Consider the following 16,425-nt stretch of genomic DNA (forward strand, 5'->3'; position numbering starts at 1 on the left):
AGTGCATATGAATAGCTACCTACCAGTGCTGAGTTGTGGCAGCATCCTTCGTAGGGCGCTGCCTCAGTACCATATAATCGCACCTTGAGATACCCACTGCAGTGAATAACCTGGGAAAATGTAATACCCTTTCAACAATTAGCCAATTAATTAGCCATTAATACTCGTAAATTGTTATACAATTTTTATGTGTGTAGTTTTTGATTTCGCTGCAAATTTTGAGACAAAACCATTTCATCATTTAATTGTTTAAAATTTGTTTTAAATTATTTTACAATCAATTTTCTATAAAAAAAATTTTCAGAAAAATGAGCCAAGGAAAATCTCTCATTGTAAGAAAGTTTCAAGTGTTAATAGTGAGCATTTGTGGTAGATAACACTTTCTTATAACATTTGTGGTACATTTCTTATAACATTTTTTATCAACATCAATTATTCTTATGCATCGTCGTGAAACAGTAAAATGAATATTATTAAAAAATCTTTTTCAAAAACTTTTATACTTCTTAGTACCATGAAAGTCCGTTGCCCCATGAAAGATTGTCGGGTGTAATAACTATATGCACAATTGTTCCTTTTACGCAGCAAGGCAGTCGATCGGTGCAGGGGGTGGAGTGTTCCTTCATAAAGCCAGAAATCATGAGTTTGAATCTTTTTAATTTCAAAGTTTGTTCCTAACATCTAACCCTGGCTCCAGACTGATGAGCATACAGACACGTCTCTTTATTATGGTAAATATTGGCAACTAATCTTTTATGAAGCTGGAAAAGTATTAAAAGATAAAATAATTTCTCAACTTTTGTTTTGCACAATATCATTTAAATTTTATTTGAGCATTACACTGCCAAACCTTATACAAAATAGCATTTGTATAGCATATTTAAAAGAAATGGAAAAAAATGGACGTTAAGTATAGCATACTAAAAAGTACTTGTTATTAACTTACTGGAGTTGTCTGCTATTGAGTGGTAATGCGCTTCATGGTTAATCTACTCGTGGTGCAGAAATCTGGGTATATATCTCTATTAAATACTTGCGGTGATTTTAAAAGCACCAATTTTCAGATAAAGGAATGATACATTAGCCAGACAAGCCTGACAAACTTCTACATGACACAGATGAATAGAGCAAAGGGAAGGTACAAGTGAAAACTTCTCCGCTGTCTTGCATAAGCATTTAAGAAAAGTTAGACAAAAATATAAAAAATTAAAGATATAGCTTGTTGACTTGTCACAACTCTTTTGATGTTAGAGAGTTGTGTTACCTTGTATCCTTCATTTGTGAGTCCTGCATTTCTTTTTGCCAGAACACATTTCATTCTCATGAAGAATGCCTTTGGTACTTCAGTGTCTGCAGCGATAGAGACATGGTTGTCAGCAGAGTAGGTATGACAGCATCCGCACTACCTCGACAATATTACGATGATCTAACATCACACCAGTGTTAGAAATCGTTTGAAATTACTTTTTATTGCAGGTAAGTTATATAGTAACAGACATGTTGAAAATAACTCTTGCACATGTATATTTGTTTTCGTATATATACGTACGTATATAGCTATATATCATGTATAAACACATATATATTATATATCTACATATATATACTACTAAATGGAAGCTCGGCATTGCACGGGTAATAAAAAAGTTTTTGTACAAAAAAATTACTTTTAATCAACATATTCAACATTAACATTTACCATTCTAATATTTAAATCAAGGCGTTTGTTTATTTCTGTCAACTGTGATATTTATTTTTACAGTGTTTATTTCTGTGTAATTCACACTGCACTGACCGCAGTGCCTACTACAGATACAGAGACTGATTGCATTAGTCTTGTTGGTTATATGAGTTTAAACAGTTTTCTTCACACAATCCAATGCATTTTTCTTCTGGTAAGGTTTCACGGATTTTTCTTCTGGTATGGTTTTACACATAAAGCTAGCTGCAGTTTTTAACTGAAGCCATGAAAGATTAGTATGTATTGCAAGTATGTGCCCAATTTATTCCATGGTAAAGCAAGTTGGAAAGCGCAGCAGATTAGAGAAATAGGTGTTCGCAGAACTGGAGGTTGTGAGTTCAAATCCAGTTTGCAGCGAACTTCTCATTCTTAAAACTTTATTGCTATAGCTGGACAAACAGAAGTATAAACGGATAGATAGATGAACAGATGCACCAACATTGAGATTTAGATATATATACCTATATATTTAATATATTAGTTAACATATATACATACTACTGAATTTCCGGTGTTGCATGGGTAATAAAAAAGTATTAGCACAAAAAAATTACTTTTAACATATAACAACAGTTATCATTCTAACTTTCCAACTTCATATCAGGGAAAAAGTGTTTTGTGCAGTTTAAAGAAATTAAGAGAAAAACTAAAACAGCTGTAAAGGTTTTCAAACTTTGTCAAACAACTTTAACTCTGTAATTTTCAAACTTCATAATGAAGAAAATGCTTTGTACAGGTCAAATACATTAAGAAAAAATGATATAAAAGTGTTTAAATGTAAATGTGAAATAATTAGCAAGTAATAGCTAAATTGACTCTGTTTTGCTACGATTACAATAGAAGATGATTCGGTAATGATACATAAAATTAATACGAACTGAGAAAACAAAATAAAATCGTGAATATGTTGAATTAATAATAACAATTCTAGCATAGAAATGTGTGTATAAAAAGGTTACTGTTCCACCAAAAGCTATCCATCAAAAATTTGAAGATGACAGCACTGGCATCTCTTGATACCGGTACAAATGTAAAAATGAGATATCGTACTGTCTTTGTCTGGTACTTTGTCTAACCGAACGGAGAGAAAATGTGGCAGCTATAATTCCTACTCAAGATAATACAATTGCTCGCATGAAAAGTATTAGCCTTTACAGATTTAGCAATCGTATCTTACAGAAAAACCAAAAATAAAAGTGTTGCGCACATCTGAAACTAAAACGACACATTTAGAAATTGCAAAGTAAAAAATAGGTAATACAAGCAAAAAATTAGTTTTTAAATAATTTCAAAAAATAACAAATTCAAAAGGTAATATTAGTTAATAATCAGATGTGCACATTTGAACCGCATGCGTGCGTGTAAGGTATATGGTATATGATAAGAGCATTGTATTGAAAAGAACTGTATAGCTCAGTGGTTAAGTGCTTGGTTTGAATTTAGTGGTCATAACCACCATGTGTTCAATTCCATGTGTGGTGAGCTTTGAATTCCAAGATTTTAATAGCTCTAGCTGGAATGGCAGGCAACGATGATGAGAAACCTATTTTTAACTATATCTATTTTATATATATATAGATAACATTTATGTCTATATAAATCTCAGTGTCTATCTGTCCAATTATAGCGATAAAGTTTCAGTAACATAAACCCACTTTCCAGATTATTTGATTTATTCTGGAGACCCAAATCTGCCGCATCCAACAGAGCATAGCTAGCAATAATGGTAAAGATAAGATATTCATTATATCGGTTAAAATCCACATAATTACGTTGCATCATATGTAATAATTACCATCTGGCATCACTAGGTGAATGCTCGGTGTTGCAATGGTAATAAAAACAGCTTATAGGCAGTTACAGATAATGTAGTGTAAAGGTAATGTAGTAGGTAAGGTTTATAAGCTGTTTTTAGTACCCGTGCAATGCCGGACATTCAGCTGGTCTAATATACATAATAAATATATATACAACATATGAACTAGGCGATGAACTGCGACGACATAATACCGATGAATGAGAAAAGTATTACCTGTAGTCTGTAGGTGTGGAATGTATGGTTGGTGGTGATGGTGGGCCTGCAGGAGGCTTGTCATTTCATCATGATCAGATGGATGCAGGTAGTCGTAAACTGAATTTCCTGTGAGTTCTACCTGCAGCAGATTGTGTTAGACTATTTAAAATTTATTGCAATCTAATAAAAAAACAACTACTATAGATATGGGATAGATCTAAGCATTACTAGAGCTATGTGATATGTCTATTACCAGATATGAGATAGATCTAACTATTACTAGAGCTATGTGATATGTCTATTACCAGATCTACTTGAAATGCCATTGTAAAAGGAAATGAAGTGCAAGTGTTTGTTAATGAGATTGTTCCGACTGGCATGACTGGTGAATATCAGGTGACTAGAGTTCATCTCTTGTTTCAGAAAGTAATTATGACAAATTTGGCCTTGATTTTTGCCCTACCGAAAAGCATGCAATATTTTATTTTATAAAAACTTACAACGCTATTGACATACAGCGGCAGAGTTTTCCAACCATGGGTAACCATATTACGGGTCTATATATACTATGATTAGTCATATTACGGGTCGTTATATACCATGGCTAGTCATATTATGGGTCTGTATATGCCATGGCTAGTCATATTATGGGTCTGTATATACCATGGCTAGTCATATTACAGGTCTGTATATACCATGGCTAGTCATATTATGGGTCTGTATATACCATTGCTAGTCATATTACGGGTCTGTGTATACCATGGCTAGTCATATTATGGTCTGTATATACCACTGCTAGTCATATTACGGGTCTGTGTATACCATGGCTAGTCATATTATGGGTCTGTATATACCATGGCTAGTCATATTACAGGTCTGTATATACCATGGCTAGTCATATTACGGGTCTGTATATACCATTGCTAGTCATATTACGGGTCTGTGTATACCATGGCTAGTCATATTATGGGTCTGTATATACCATGGCTAGTCATATTACAGGTCTGTATATACCATTGCTAGTCATATTACGGGTCTGTGTATACCATGGCTAGTCATATTATGGGTCTGTATATACCATGGCTAGTCATATTACAGGTCTGTATATACCATTGCTAGTCATATTACGGGTCTGTGTATACCATGACTAGTCATATTACGGGTCTGTGTATACCATGGCTAGTCATATTACAGGTCTGTATATACCATTGCTAGTCATATTACGGGTCTGTGTATACCATGGCTAGTCATATTATGGGTCTGTATATACCATGGCTAGTCATATTACAGGTCTGTATATACCATGGCTAGTCATATTATGGGTCTGTATATACCATGGCTAGTCATATTACAGGTCTGTATATACCATTGCTAGTCATATTACGGGTCTGTATATACCATGGCTAGTCATATTACAGGTCTGTATATACCATTGCTAGTCATATTACGGGTCTGTGTATACCATGGCTAGTCATATTATGGGTCTGTATATACCATGGCTAGTCATATTACAGGTCTGTATATACCATTGCTAGTCATATTACGGGTCTGTGTATACCATGACTAGTCATATTACGGGTCTGTGTATACCATGGCTAGTCATATTACAGGTCTGTATATACCATTGCTAGTCATATTACGGGTCTGTGTATACCATGGCTAGTCATATTATGGGTCTGTATATACCATGGCTAGTCATATTACAGGTCTGTATATACCATGGCTAGTCATATTATGGGTCTGTATATACCATGGCTAGTCATATTACAGGTCTGTATATACCATTGCTAGTCATATTACGGGTCTGTGTATACCATGGCTAGTCATATTATGGGTCTGTATATACCATGGCTAGTCATATTACAGGTCTGTATATACCATGGCTAGTCATATTATGGGTCTGTATATACCATGGCTAGTCATATTACAGGTCTGTATATACCATGGCTAGTCATATTACAGGTCTGTATATACCATGGCTAGTCATATTACAGGTCTGTATATACCATGGCTAGTCATATTACAGTTGAACATAATTATACAAAGGTGATTGTAATTTTGGGTACACTTAAAATAAACCCACAAGCGCATGTTTCAGTCTATGAAATTTCTGCTACTACAACCTTCAATTCACTATCCTGACTTTTCCCAATATTAATAGATTACCAACTTGTAAAATACGTGTGTTCAATTCAATAATTCCTGATTATTGACTTTTCATTTTTCGGCATGTAATGAAAAACATTATTTTGTTGATTACTAAAGCCAATGAAAAGTTATACATAATATTATTTGTTAATAATTTATAATTTAGCAAGTATTTATATTTTGTTTATTATATATTTATAATTTAATTGATTTTGTTTATAGTTTATATGCATATTGTCAGAGTTTATTAAGATAAATTATGGTAATATGCACATCAATAGAAATCTAAGGATGTTCTATACATGAATATTATTATATATCAACTGATATCTGCCTTTTTAGTTTTGTTTTGGTGTAACACATCGGTATCTGCACATTATGAAAGACAATACATAAAAACTAAGTTTATATTCGTTGACAGAATTGACCAAATTTAATATAGTCTTTCAACATAGGTGGCCTGCTTGGTGACCTTTGGAGTATTAGTAGCATCTTATATGTAGTTGACCAGCCCTTATAGCCAATCACAGGATAGGATAAAATGGGTGCACAATAAATAGTGTATATTTCTTGAGAATACTTTTGGTGGCAGACAGAGTGTCTACAAAACTCACTTATCAAATATATAGAGTATGTATAGTCTGAGATAATAAAGTGAGTTTATGCCATGAATGACAAAAAAAACAAAAGACATTATATCCTCAATATTATTACCTCAATATATAGTTGACCAGCGTGTATTATCAATCCCAGAATAAAATGAAATGGGTGCCCGATAACAGATTATATTTTTTGAGAATACTTTTGGTGGCAGACGGAGTGTCTACAAAACTTACTTATTAAATATATAGAGTATGTATGGTCTGAGATAGTAAAGTGAGTTTATGCCATGAATGACAAAAAAAACAAAAGACATTATATCCTCAATATTATTACTTCAATATATAGTTGACCAGCATGTATTATCAATCCCAGAATAAAATGAAATGGGTGCCCGATAACAGATTATATTTTTTGAGAATACTTTTGGTGGCAGACGGAGTGTCTACAAAACTTACTTATTAAATATATAGAGTATGTATAGTCTGAGATAGTAAAGTGAGTTTATGTTGTAAATGACAAAGAGCACACAAAATTACTAGGGTTCCATAATTATGATCACTGCTATACTATATCACACACCACTGAGTCACCAAGACTGACTAAAACAGTTTAGTCATTTCCTAACATAACTGAAATCTGGTAAACACGTAAAAATTGTTTTTTTAGCGGTTTTAGTTAAGATGTTTAGGAAAAGGCGAGAGGTTTGGTAGAATTTCACAGATTCACTGAAATGTAACGTAAGCATTTAGGTATTATGCAAATATTTTAGCTAAATGATGCTCTTGCCTGTCAAAGTCTGGTCACAGAGAAGTGGCTCACAAATGACTCGCAAGACAATGTCATTTGTTTTACTGTGAAAGGGAAGATTGTGAGATGCTATGGCAGTTTAAATGTTTGCGTTTACGGAACGTGACAAATTGAAGGAGAGAGCGCTTTACTCCTTCGACAAGGGATAAATTGATTGACACCTCCAGCTTTGGGCTGACACATAGTCATGGATCCTGTTACACTGAGTGCCTAACATAAAAGTATAATAAATGAGTGAGTCGTGTCTTAGATTGCTCAGTATTCATCAGCAAGATGGCGCAAAAGGGCTGTCATCATTTGGTCCCCACCGGTGCAATTTTAAAAAGATGCATGAACTCGAGTCAGATAAACGGTTAATGTTTTCAAAGTGATATTTGAAACTAAAGATTGAGCTGGAATATCGTTAAAACATCGACAAAACATCCATTTCTTGTCCATTCTTCTAAGCTAAGGCACACAAACTAACATATTGACATTAATCCAAAATTGGTGGTTTTCTGTAAGATTTTAAGGAAACAATATCTCTTACTATTAAACTGCCATAAACTATAAACATGAAGATGGTAAAGGTAAGTATGCAAACAAGCATAAAAGTAAGTAAGGGTTCAGACATTATAAGACAATAGATGATAACACAGAAAACTTATAGTAAGTTTTTTCTTGATATTATGCAAAAAAATTTCACATAACTTATTATAGTCAAGATTTTTTTTTAAATTTATTTTAGACATGTAAAATATTTTTTATTACATTTTCGTAGCATAGACCTCGCTGCCTAAAAAGAAGAAAGACATTGATTTAGATTGATATTGAAGGTGTACGCTCCGATCAACTTAGCATAAAATTACTCTAATCGTGGACCATGAATTGAGTAAAAGTGATACGAAAGGAGAGAAATGTAGATACAAACCAAGAGTACCAGAGTTACTATAGTTACTGTACAGTCATTAAATTAAAAAGTTGGGTTTAGTTTTTTTTATTCGAATGGTCAAAAAGGTGAGTTTTTGGAAGATCGCAGAATGGATTACGCGGTGTACATGTACTTTATGCTTCGTATAACATAAAATATTCATGGCGTGAACGTTCCAGAAATGGATTAATTGCATTACAAGAGCCTCTACTGTACTAAGTTTGACAGCTAAAGAGTCCTAACATAGCTAAACCCACTTTAATCACAAATTGATATTCTGTTCAGCTAATATGCTCTGTATCAATTGAGCTTTTATGCATCTGAAATGAGACAGCATATCATATGAAGAGACATTTTAAGCAGCAAAAGGAGATGTTACAAACCAGAGGGTACTCGGTGTGTCTAAATTTGTGCCCCTAAGAGAGCCACTTGTATGAAGAGGGTATAAAGGAAATTCATGTAAGTGAGATGAGCTGATGTCAAGGTTACATACACGTACACACATCTACCTGTGAAAGACCGAGATGAATTGATGCTGTCTCTGAGATGTACATTATTTTACCGTCGGGAGATATTACAAAGATGAAACCATCGAGTGTCTACAAAAGAGTGGAATAAAGTATATTTTTATAAATTAAATTTTACATTATACTAAATTTTTTACATTAAATTATATATATTATATATAATATATATTATAATACATATTATATATATCATATATTTTGTACATATATAATATACATATATATTTTAACATATATAGTATACATTAATATATATTATATAAACACTATAAATATACCATGTATAGTTTATTATTTTACAACTATGTACATATATATAACTCGTTGCAAACTACTCTGACAGTGAGATATATATATACATATATATATATATATATATATATATACAGTCAAACATGGATAACTCGTCCACGGATAGCTCAAACACATGGTTAATTCGAACATTTCCTTTGGTCCGTTCCCACGTAATGATAAATTGCTATAGATAACTCGAACTCAACACTGTTAATTCGAACTGTTTTTTTGCCCAACGGCTACCGAAACGGTTGTTTTCACTTTAGAAAATCACTTTATTCAAAGCCATAGAGGTAAACTTCATCTTTTCGTAATTCATAAGCGTCGTTATTATCACCATCGGCAAAATATTTTTGTCAACGACTTTTCTAAAAGTTTGGTGAAAATTGATTTATACTGCGATACGATGAATAGCACGGGCTAGCCGGGTCACGCTCACAAGGATTTTCGCCATGCACATACAAAACAAAAATCGCATGTTGTTTTTGTTTTGTATGTGCGTGGCGAAAATCCTTGAGTGCGTGACCCGGCTAGCCCGTGATGAATAGTTTTCCGACGTTGATTCCGTGTTGAATCAACGTCGGAATGTTGAATGTTTAAAACGTCTTAAAATTGGTGTAATTAAACGTATACGTTGTCTGAGCTACAAAAAACTATTCATCGTTTGACCTAAACACAGAATACGTGTGTACATTCAATAAGTATCTATTAAAAAAGCGAGAGTGATATAGAATGTACCGTGAAACCTCGTAAAACTTCTAATTGAACTGCCTCGGAGTGTTGCTCTTAACGAATCCCAGGTAAAGTAAGGTAATCTGCATAAACTTCAAGGAGAAACGGCAAAATTGATCGTGGGTAAAACCCCAAAAGAAAAAAATGTCTTTTCTTTTGAGCATTTCAACAACGATCAAGTTTTGCCAATGTCAATCTGAAAAACGTCCTGGCAATAACATCACCTCAAACAACAAACCAATCTCAAGTGATAGAAAAATCTCTATACTTTTTCATGAAAACGTTTTAAACTTTACATTAGAAGCATTTAATTTGAAACAAGCCATTTGTGCTTTTGATTTATATTATAGTTTGTATATGTACATGTATCTACTAATAAATAAGTAAATATATGGACTTGTGACAGTGCTCTGATAACTTGAACGCTCTGATAATTCGAACACTTTTGCTCGGTCCCTTGAAGTTCGAGTTATCCATGTTTGACTGTATATATATATATATATATATATATATATATATAGATATATATTTATCTCGCTATACATAATGTATACCTTTATTGGGCAGTCCATAATCTATATATATATTTCTCAAGGTATGTCCATGCCACTTGGCAATGTGCCAAGCCACTTGCTGGAGAGTTGCCTGCTAACAAGTGGTAAGCAAATCTTATCACTTCTCATTGTTTATAAGCTGAATTTTAATACCCAGGCAACGCCAGGAGGCACAGCTAGTCATTTTTATAAAATGTCTTACATATTATGGAACCAAAGATAAATAAATAAAAAGGAAGGTATGTTACTGTGTTCTAAACGAAAAAAAAAAGAATGTATACAAACTACTAAGTTTAAGTATACATCTTATCTTTTGTGACAAAAGAATCAGCAATACAATTGTTGAGCGCATTCTTTGATAAGTACAAAAGAAAATCAGCAGGGTGTTAGTTGGGTAAGTAATATAAGTGATGTAAGTTGCCTTAGTAGTTTCATGTATATAAATCTGAGCAGACAAAACATCACGATTGAAACCCACTTACATGTATGTGGGTTTTATGAAATGTGCACATTTACTATAGTTTGGCATTCATGGAGCTGATAGTACTTCAAGCTCTTTATAAATGTTATAGTTTGTTTGAATTTACAACTTTCTGAACTCCTAGCGGTCTGTAGTACTTAATATGGGAGAGACAGGACGCGTTTGGTTCCCAGAGAAGCTTGTAGAGGTAGCAGATAGAGCATTCATTCTCCAAACCAGCAATGCAAATTAGTCAGCAATGGTTACCAAAAGAAGAAATTTACCAGAAGAATAAAAAGTTGCACTTGAAATAGTACTCTCACAAGTAGCATAAGGTATATCACAGCGAACATACCCAGTTGAAATAGCATTCTCATAGACAGCATAAGGTATATCACAGTGAACATACCCAGTTGAAATAGCACTTTCATTAGTAGCGTAAGGTATATCACAGCAAATATACCCAGTTGAAATAGCACTCTCACAAGTAGCATAAGGTATATCACAGCGAACATACCCAGTTGAAATAGCATTCTCATAGACAGCATAAGGTATATCACAGTGAACATACCCAGTTGAAATAGCACTCTCATAGGCAGCATAAGGTATATCACAGCAAACATACCCAGTTGAAATAGCACTCTCATAGACAGCATAAGGTATATCACAGCGAACATACCCAGTTGAAATAGTACTCTCATAGGCAGCATAAGGTATATCACAGCGAACATACCCAGTTGAAATAGCATTCTCATAGACAGCATAAGGTATATCACAGCGAACATACCCAGTTGAAATAGCACTCTCATAGGCAGCATAAGGTATATCACAGCAAACATACCCAGTTGAAATAGCACTCTCATAGACAGCATAAGGTATATCACAGCGAACATACCCAGTTGAAATAGTACTCTCATAGGCAGCATAAGGTATATCACAGCGAACATACCCAGTTGAAATAGCATTCTCATAGACAGCATAAGGTATATCACAGCAAACATACCCAGTTAAAATAGCACTCTCATAGACAGCATAAGGTATATCACAGCAAACATACCCAGTTGAAATAGCTATGAAATACCTTATGCTGTCTATAGCACTCTCATAGACAGCATAAGGTATATCACAGCAAACATACCCAGTTGAAATAGCACTCTCATAGGCAGCATAAGGTATATCACAGCAAACATACCCAGTTGAAATAGCTATGAAATACCTTATGCTGTCTATAGCACTCTCATAGACAGCATAAGGTATATCACAGCGAACATACCCAGTTGAAATAGCACTCTCATAGACAGCATAAGGTATATCACAGCGAACATACCCAGTTGAAATAGCACTCTCATAGGCAGCATAAGGTATATCACAGCAAACATACCCAGTTGAAATAGCACTCTCATAGACAGCATAAGGTATATCACAGTGAACATACCCAGTTGAAATAGCACTCTCATAGACAGCATAAGGTATATCACAGCAAACATACCCAGTTTTAGCTACTACTGAACTTGTATGAAAAGTTCTACAAAACTGTTTCTTTGCACTTTTATGTGGAAAAACACCTTGTTATTTATTCGTAAATAATTTTTCAAGCATTTTCATAAATTTATTAATAAATTTATTAATGAATGTGTTATTACCAATGAAAAGTTTTTTTACCATAGTAGGAGGCGTGCTCAGCCGTTCGTTTGTCTGTATGCTCGAAGCCATGCTAAAAGTGTTAGGAAAAAGGACCCCACCACATAGGAATTAAACCCAGGTGTATATAATACTAACCTGGCGCACCACCATCTGAGCTACTCAACTACCTTGTTGTATTATGGAATAATTGGGCAGATAGCTATTACACATGAGGTTCTCTCCTAGCGCACCGGACTGCCAATGTACTCATATATATACATATATAATATATAGGCCTATAATATTATAATATATAATATTATATATAATATATACTATACATAATATTATAGTATATACATATATAATATTATAAAATTAGTAGTTTCATTGGTTTTTATCTGAGAATTGAACTTGGATCTTGCGCCACATTTTAAGAACTTCAGTCTACATTCATATCATGTTACTAAACTAAATGTTTATGATTAGGATGATAAGGAGTATTGAATACACCCAATATCATTTTGGTTATTTATGATTGTCATGGCAACATCAACTTCGTGAAGCAAAGTTTGTTATATTCTAGATATGGAAGTTATGTATTGTTAGGCTACATATGATGTGTCCACAAATGATATTTCTGATTTCTGTTCAATTTTAGTGGACCTGTTCACTCTCAACCTGTCTATTAAATGCATACACATGCGACAGAAATTTATGCTATTTGAAATAAATAGATATTGGTGGTTAGTGGTGGTAAGATCAATGCCTGAGTGCTCACAACATCTGGAAAGTTGGCTAGAGGAAATATGAAACAGCTGCTGGTAAAGAACCTGTGCATTGCTAATGCAGAGTGATTTTTCTTATCGATATCATGAAATCTAAGATAAGGAGGTTCTTATCAAATATATAATATATGTAGTGTATAACTATGTTTGTAATACAAGCCGATATATAATATAACTAAAGAAAATTACATGTATTGGATTATCCAACAATGGAGTCCAACATGGCTGACGTCACAGCATCTGTTAAAGTGAGAAGTTTGCACAAGTTTTCAAGCTGACATGAAATACTACTCAAAGAACAGCTGAGTAGTTTGAATCAAGCCCATTGCAGCTCCATACAACCAACAAAACTCGTCCTGTTCTGGACTCGAGCTCGGCTAGCTCTAAATCCATTCCGAGGTTTCAAGTGGCTGCATGGTTTTCAAGTGTGAAAATACATTTGTAGTAAATGTAATTGTAATGAAATAAGCCGGGGCTTAGTGATCTAGTGGCCCAGAATGCCTGCCTGCACACAACAGGTTGGGGTTCAACCCCTGAAAAAGGTCACTGGGAGTGACAGGAATGACATCCAACCCTAAATTGCAGGGTTTGCACCTTAAGTCCAACCCTTTCTGCAACTGAGCATGTCTCTAGTTGTTGAGGTTCTCTTACCACTCGACTCAGACATGTCCAGCCAAGATTACAGAGACATTGTTTGTATAACACTGGCTCTTAGAAACACACAGTCTCTGCTTGCAGTAAGATAAACAGACTGCCACATCTTCACACAAATGGGTTTTTGTGTTAGTTTTACACATGGAACCATTTAGAGGATCAGTGTATCTATCTGTTCATATATTGCATATGACTTGTTATTCATATCACGGTAGATTCTGTTTATATATTGCATATGACTCATCATTCATATCGCGGTAGATTCTGTTTATATATTGCATATGACTCATCATTCATATCGCGGTAGATTCTGTTTATATATTGCATATGACTTGTTATTCATATTGCGGTAGATCGGTTTTAAATTTCAAACCAGTTTTCGGATACCCGAGCAACCCATTTCTAGAGCAAACTATTGCATTATTAATGTATTCCAATACAAATAAAACATCTAATTTTGAACAAAATATTTTCACAAGCATGCGTTTAGCTGCGTTTGTAAGCATGCTTCTTATGTGTCCCGAAGGTAAGGAGATCCTGTCCTACCTGGAGAAGCTGTGGGCTCAGTTCTTTATCCCTTTGCTCATCTTGTGTAGGGCAGCTCTCTTTATACCCCCACTCTTTTCCTATGCCTGTAACGCAGATATGACTATTGAGACTCTGAGAAAGCAACTATAACTGTATGCTGAATCCTATGGGAATAGCTCGCATTGTATTTTCCATGAGTGCCCGACTCCTTCAATCTATAGTACAGCTAGTTGACCCGAGACCTAGTTGAGTTTATCTACTAGTAACTTTAAAGCAATAATTCTTGCTTTGTTTGTAGACATGCCTGAAAGTATTTCTTTTGACCAATATGCAAAGAAATTTCTGCTTAATTTGTTTGTAGTTAGCTGTCATCTTTAGAAAACAAAGAGAGATTCTGTTGGATGTAGTCATGTTGAACAAATCACTATTACCAAGATTGGTTTGATGGCAATCTAACCTGCTATTTTGTAGCTCAGTAATTCCAGATATCTGTTTATAACATCTGTAGATCGGTCTTGCATCTTTGACATGTACAGGTTTTCTATTTTTGGGAATTTTTGTGAATTGCATTTGATTTCAAAATACAGCGTAAACTATGCCCAGGTTATTTGTATTTATCCTTCCACACATATGACAAACGCCGTTTTCTATTCCATGACACTAACATACTACGTCCACTATCGTATGTTTCAGTTTATCAACTTTCTGTTACTGCAACCTACAATTTACTATCCGTTTACATTTGTTGACCAAATTGACCAAATTTAATATAGTCTTTTAACATAAGTGGCCGGCTTGGTGGTCTTCGGAGTATTAGCAGCATGTTATTATATAGTTGGTCAGCCCTTATAGCCAATCACAGAATAGGGTAAAAAGAAATGGGTGCCCAATAAATAGTGTATATTTTTCGAAAATATTGTTGGTGGCAGACGGTGTGTCTACAAAACTCACTTATCAAATATATAGAGTATGTATAGTCTGAGATAATAAAGTGAGTTTATGCCGTATATAACCAATGTATACATACAGTTGCTGCTGCCTCTATCAGCTAGTCATGTCAGCCTGATTTCTCTAATATTGGCACCTTTAAAATCTATTTAAAGTGAGTTTAAAAATATTATATCCCTGACTTTAATCCTCTACCGGAGTAGCAAGAAGACAGCCATCCAGTCACAGTTGCCACAACCATCTTCGTGAACATTTGTTACAGATTAGAGATTGTTACAAAAGAGATGAGAGCTCACTGGCAAGTTTGGGGTTGTATTATCAGATTCCAACAGGCTCGACCATATGATCAATTCATCCACCTTTGGTGACAAGTTTAGCATTGAGTCAAGTGTCAAATTCTTTATATAGTTTTTAATAGAAACATAAAAATGTAGTATTCCGTGTTATTTTAAAAGAATTAAAGGACTTTCGCGTGTGTCCATCTCTTTTTCTCTTCACGAAGGGAAAGAACATAAGTAGACGGCAAAAAGCTGCGAGGAAACTAGGACTTGGCGCCACAACTTTGTTAAACCCGCATAGAGTATAGAAGAATGCATTTATTGGCTTTCATTGTTAACGTGCATCCATCTTTGTTGGTGTGCATGATTTTATGAAAAGAAATAGTTTCGGACATAATTTTTGTGAAAGCGGCAAATAATGATTGTGCTAGACAGGGGCGGATCAAATTATTTGAGCATTTATCTGTTTACAAAATACGGTAAATTTTCTTTCATCAAGAAATTATTCAGTTGTCAACTTTAGTTTTGGTTTTAAGCTATATCACTTAAATTTTAATTTAAAAAAAAAGAATTAGTCAGCAAAAAGGCTTCGCAATTAAACCTTTTTTGCAATCAGTCCCCTAAAAAAGCGCTGTCTACAGTGACAGTAATAACAATGTTTCTGTCGACGCGCTGAGGAGACAGTTGAATAACCCATTATAGACATTTGCCGTTTGATACAGAGACTTGTTTCGATTTTCACCGAGCCGCTAGCTGAGAACAATCACCACAATGAGCTCTAATGACGCAGGCATATCAAGTCATTTATATGGCACT

The 16,425-nt window shown here is 34.3% G+C and overlaps 1 protein-coding gene across 1 annotated transcript in view; it reads right to left on the minus strand.

Annotated features, from left to right (window-relative positions):
* Nucleotides 1-16,425, minus strand: part of LOC137404126 (single-minded homolog 1-like) — a 38,987-nt gene that overhangs the window by 6,349 nt on the left and 16,213 nt on the right. The window contains exons 3-7 of the mRNA XM_068090279.1: nucleotides 14,402-14,487; nucleotides 8,733-8,822; nucleotides 3,774-3,894; nucleotides 1,265-1,350; nucleotides 24-110 (exon numbers count right to left, since the gene is read on the minus strand). Of these exons, the coding sequence (XP_067946380.1) occupies nucleotides 24-110; nucleotides 1,265-1,350; nucleotides 3,774-3,894; nucleotides 8,733-8,822; nucleotides 14,402-14,487 (470 nt within the window). The remainder of the gene's footprint in view (nucleotides 1-23; nucleotides 111-1,264; nucleotides 1,351-3,773; nucleotides 3,895-8,732; nucleotides 8,823-14,401; nucleotides 14,488-16,425) is intronic.

This window comes from Watersipora subatra, chromosome 9 (genome assembly GCF_963576615.1).
Source record: "Watersipora subatra chromosome 9, tzWatSuba1.1, whole genome shotgun sequence".
Lineage (NCBI taxonomy): Eukaryota > Metazoa > Bryozoa > Gymnolaemata > Cheilostomatida > Watersiporidae > Watersipora > Watersipora subatra.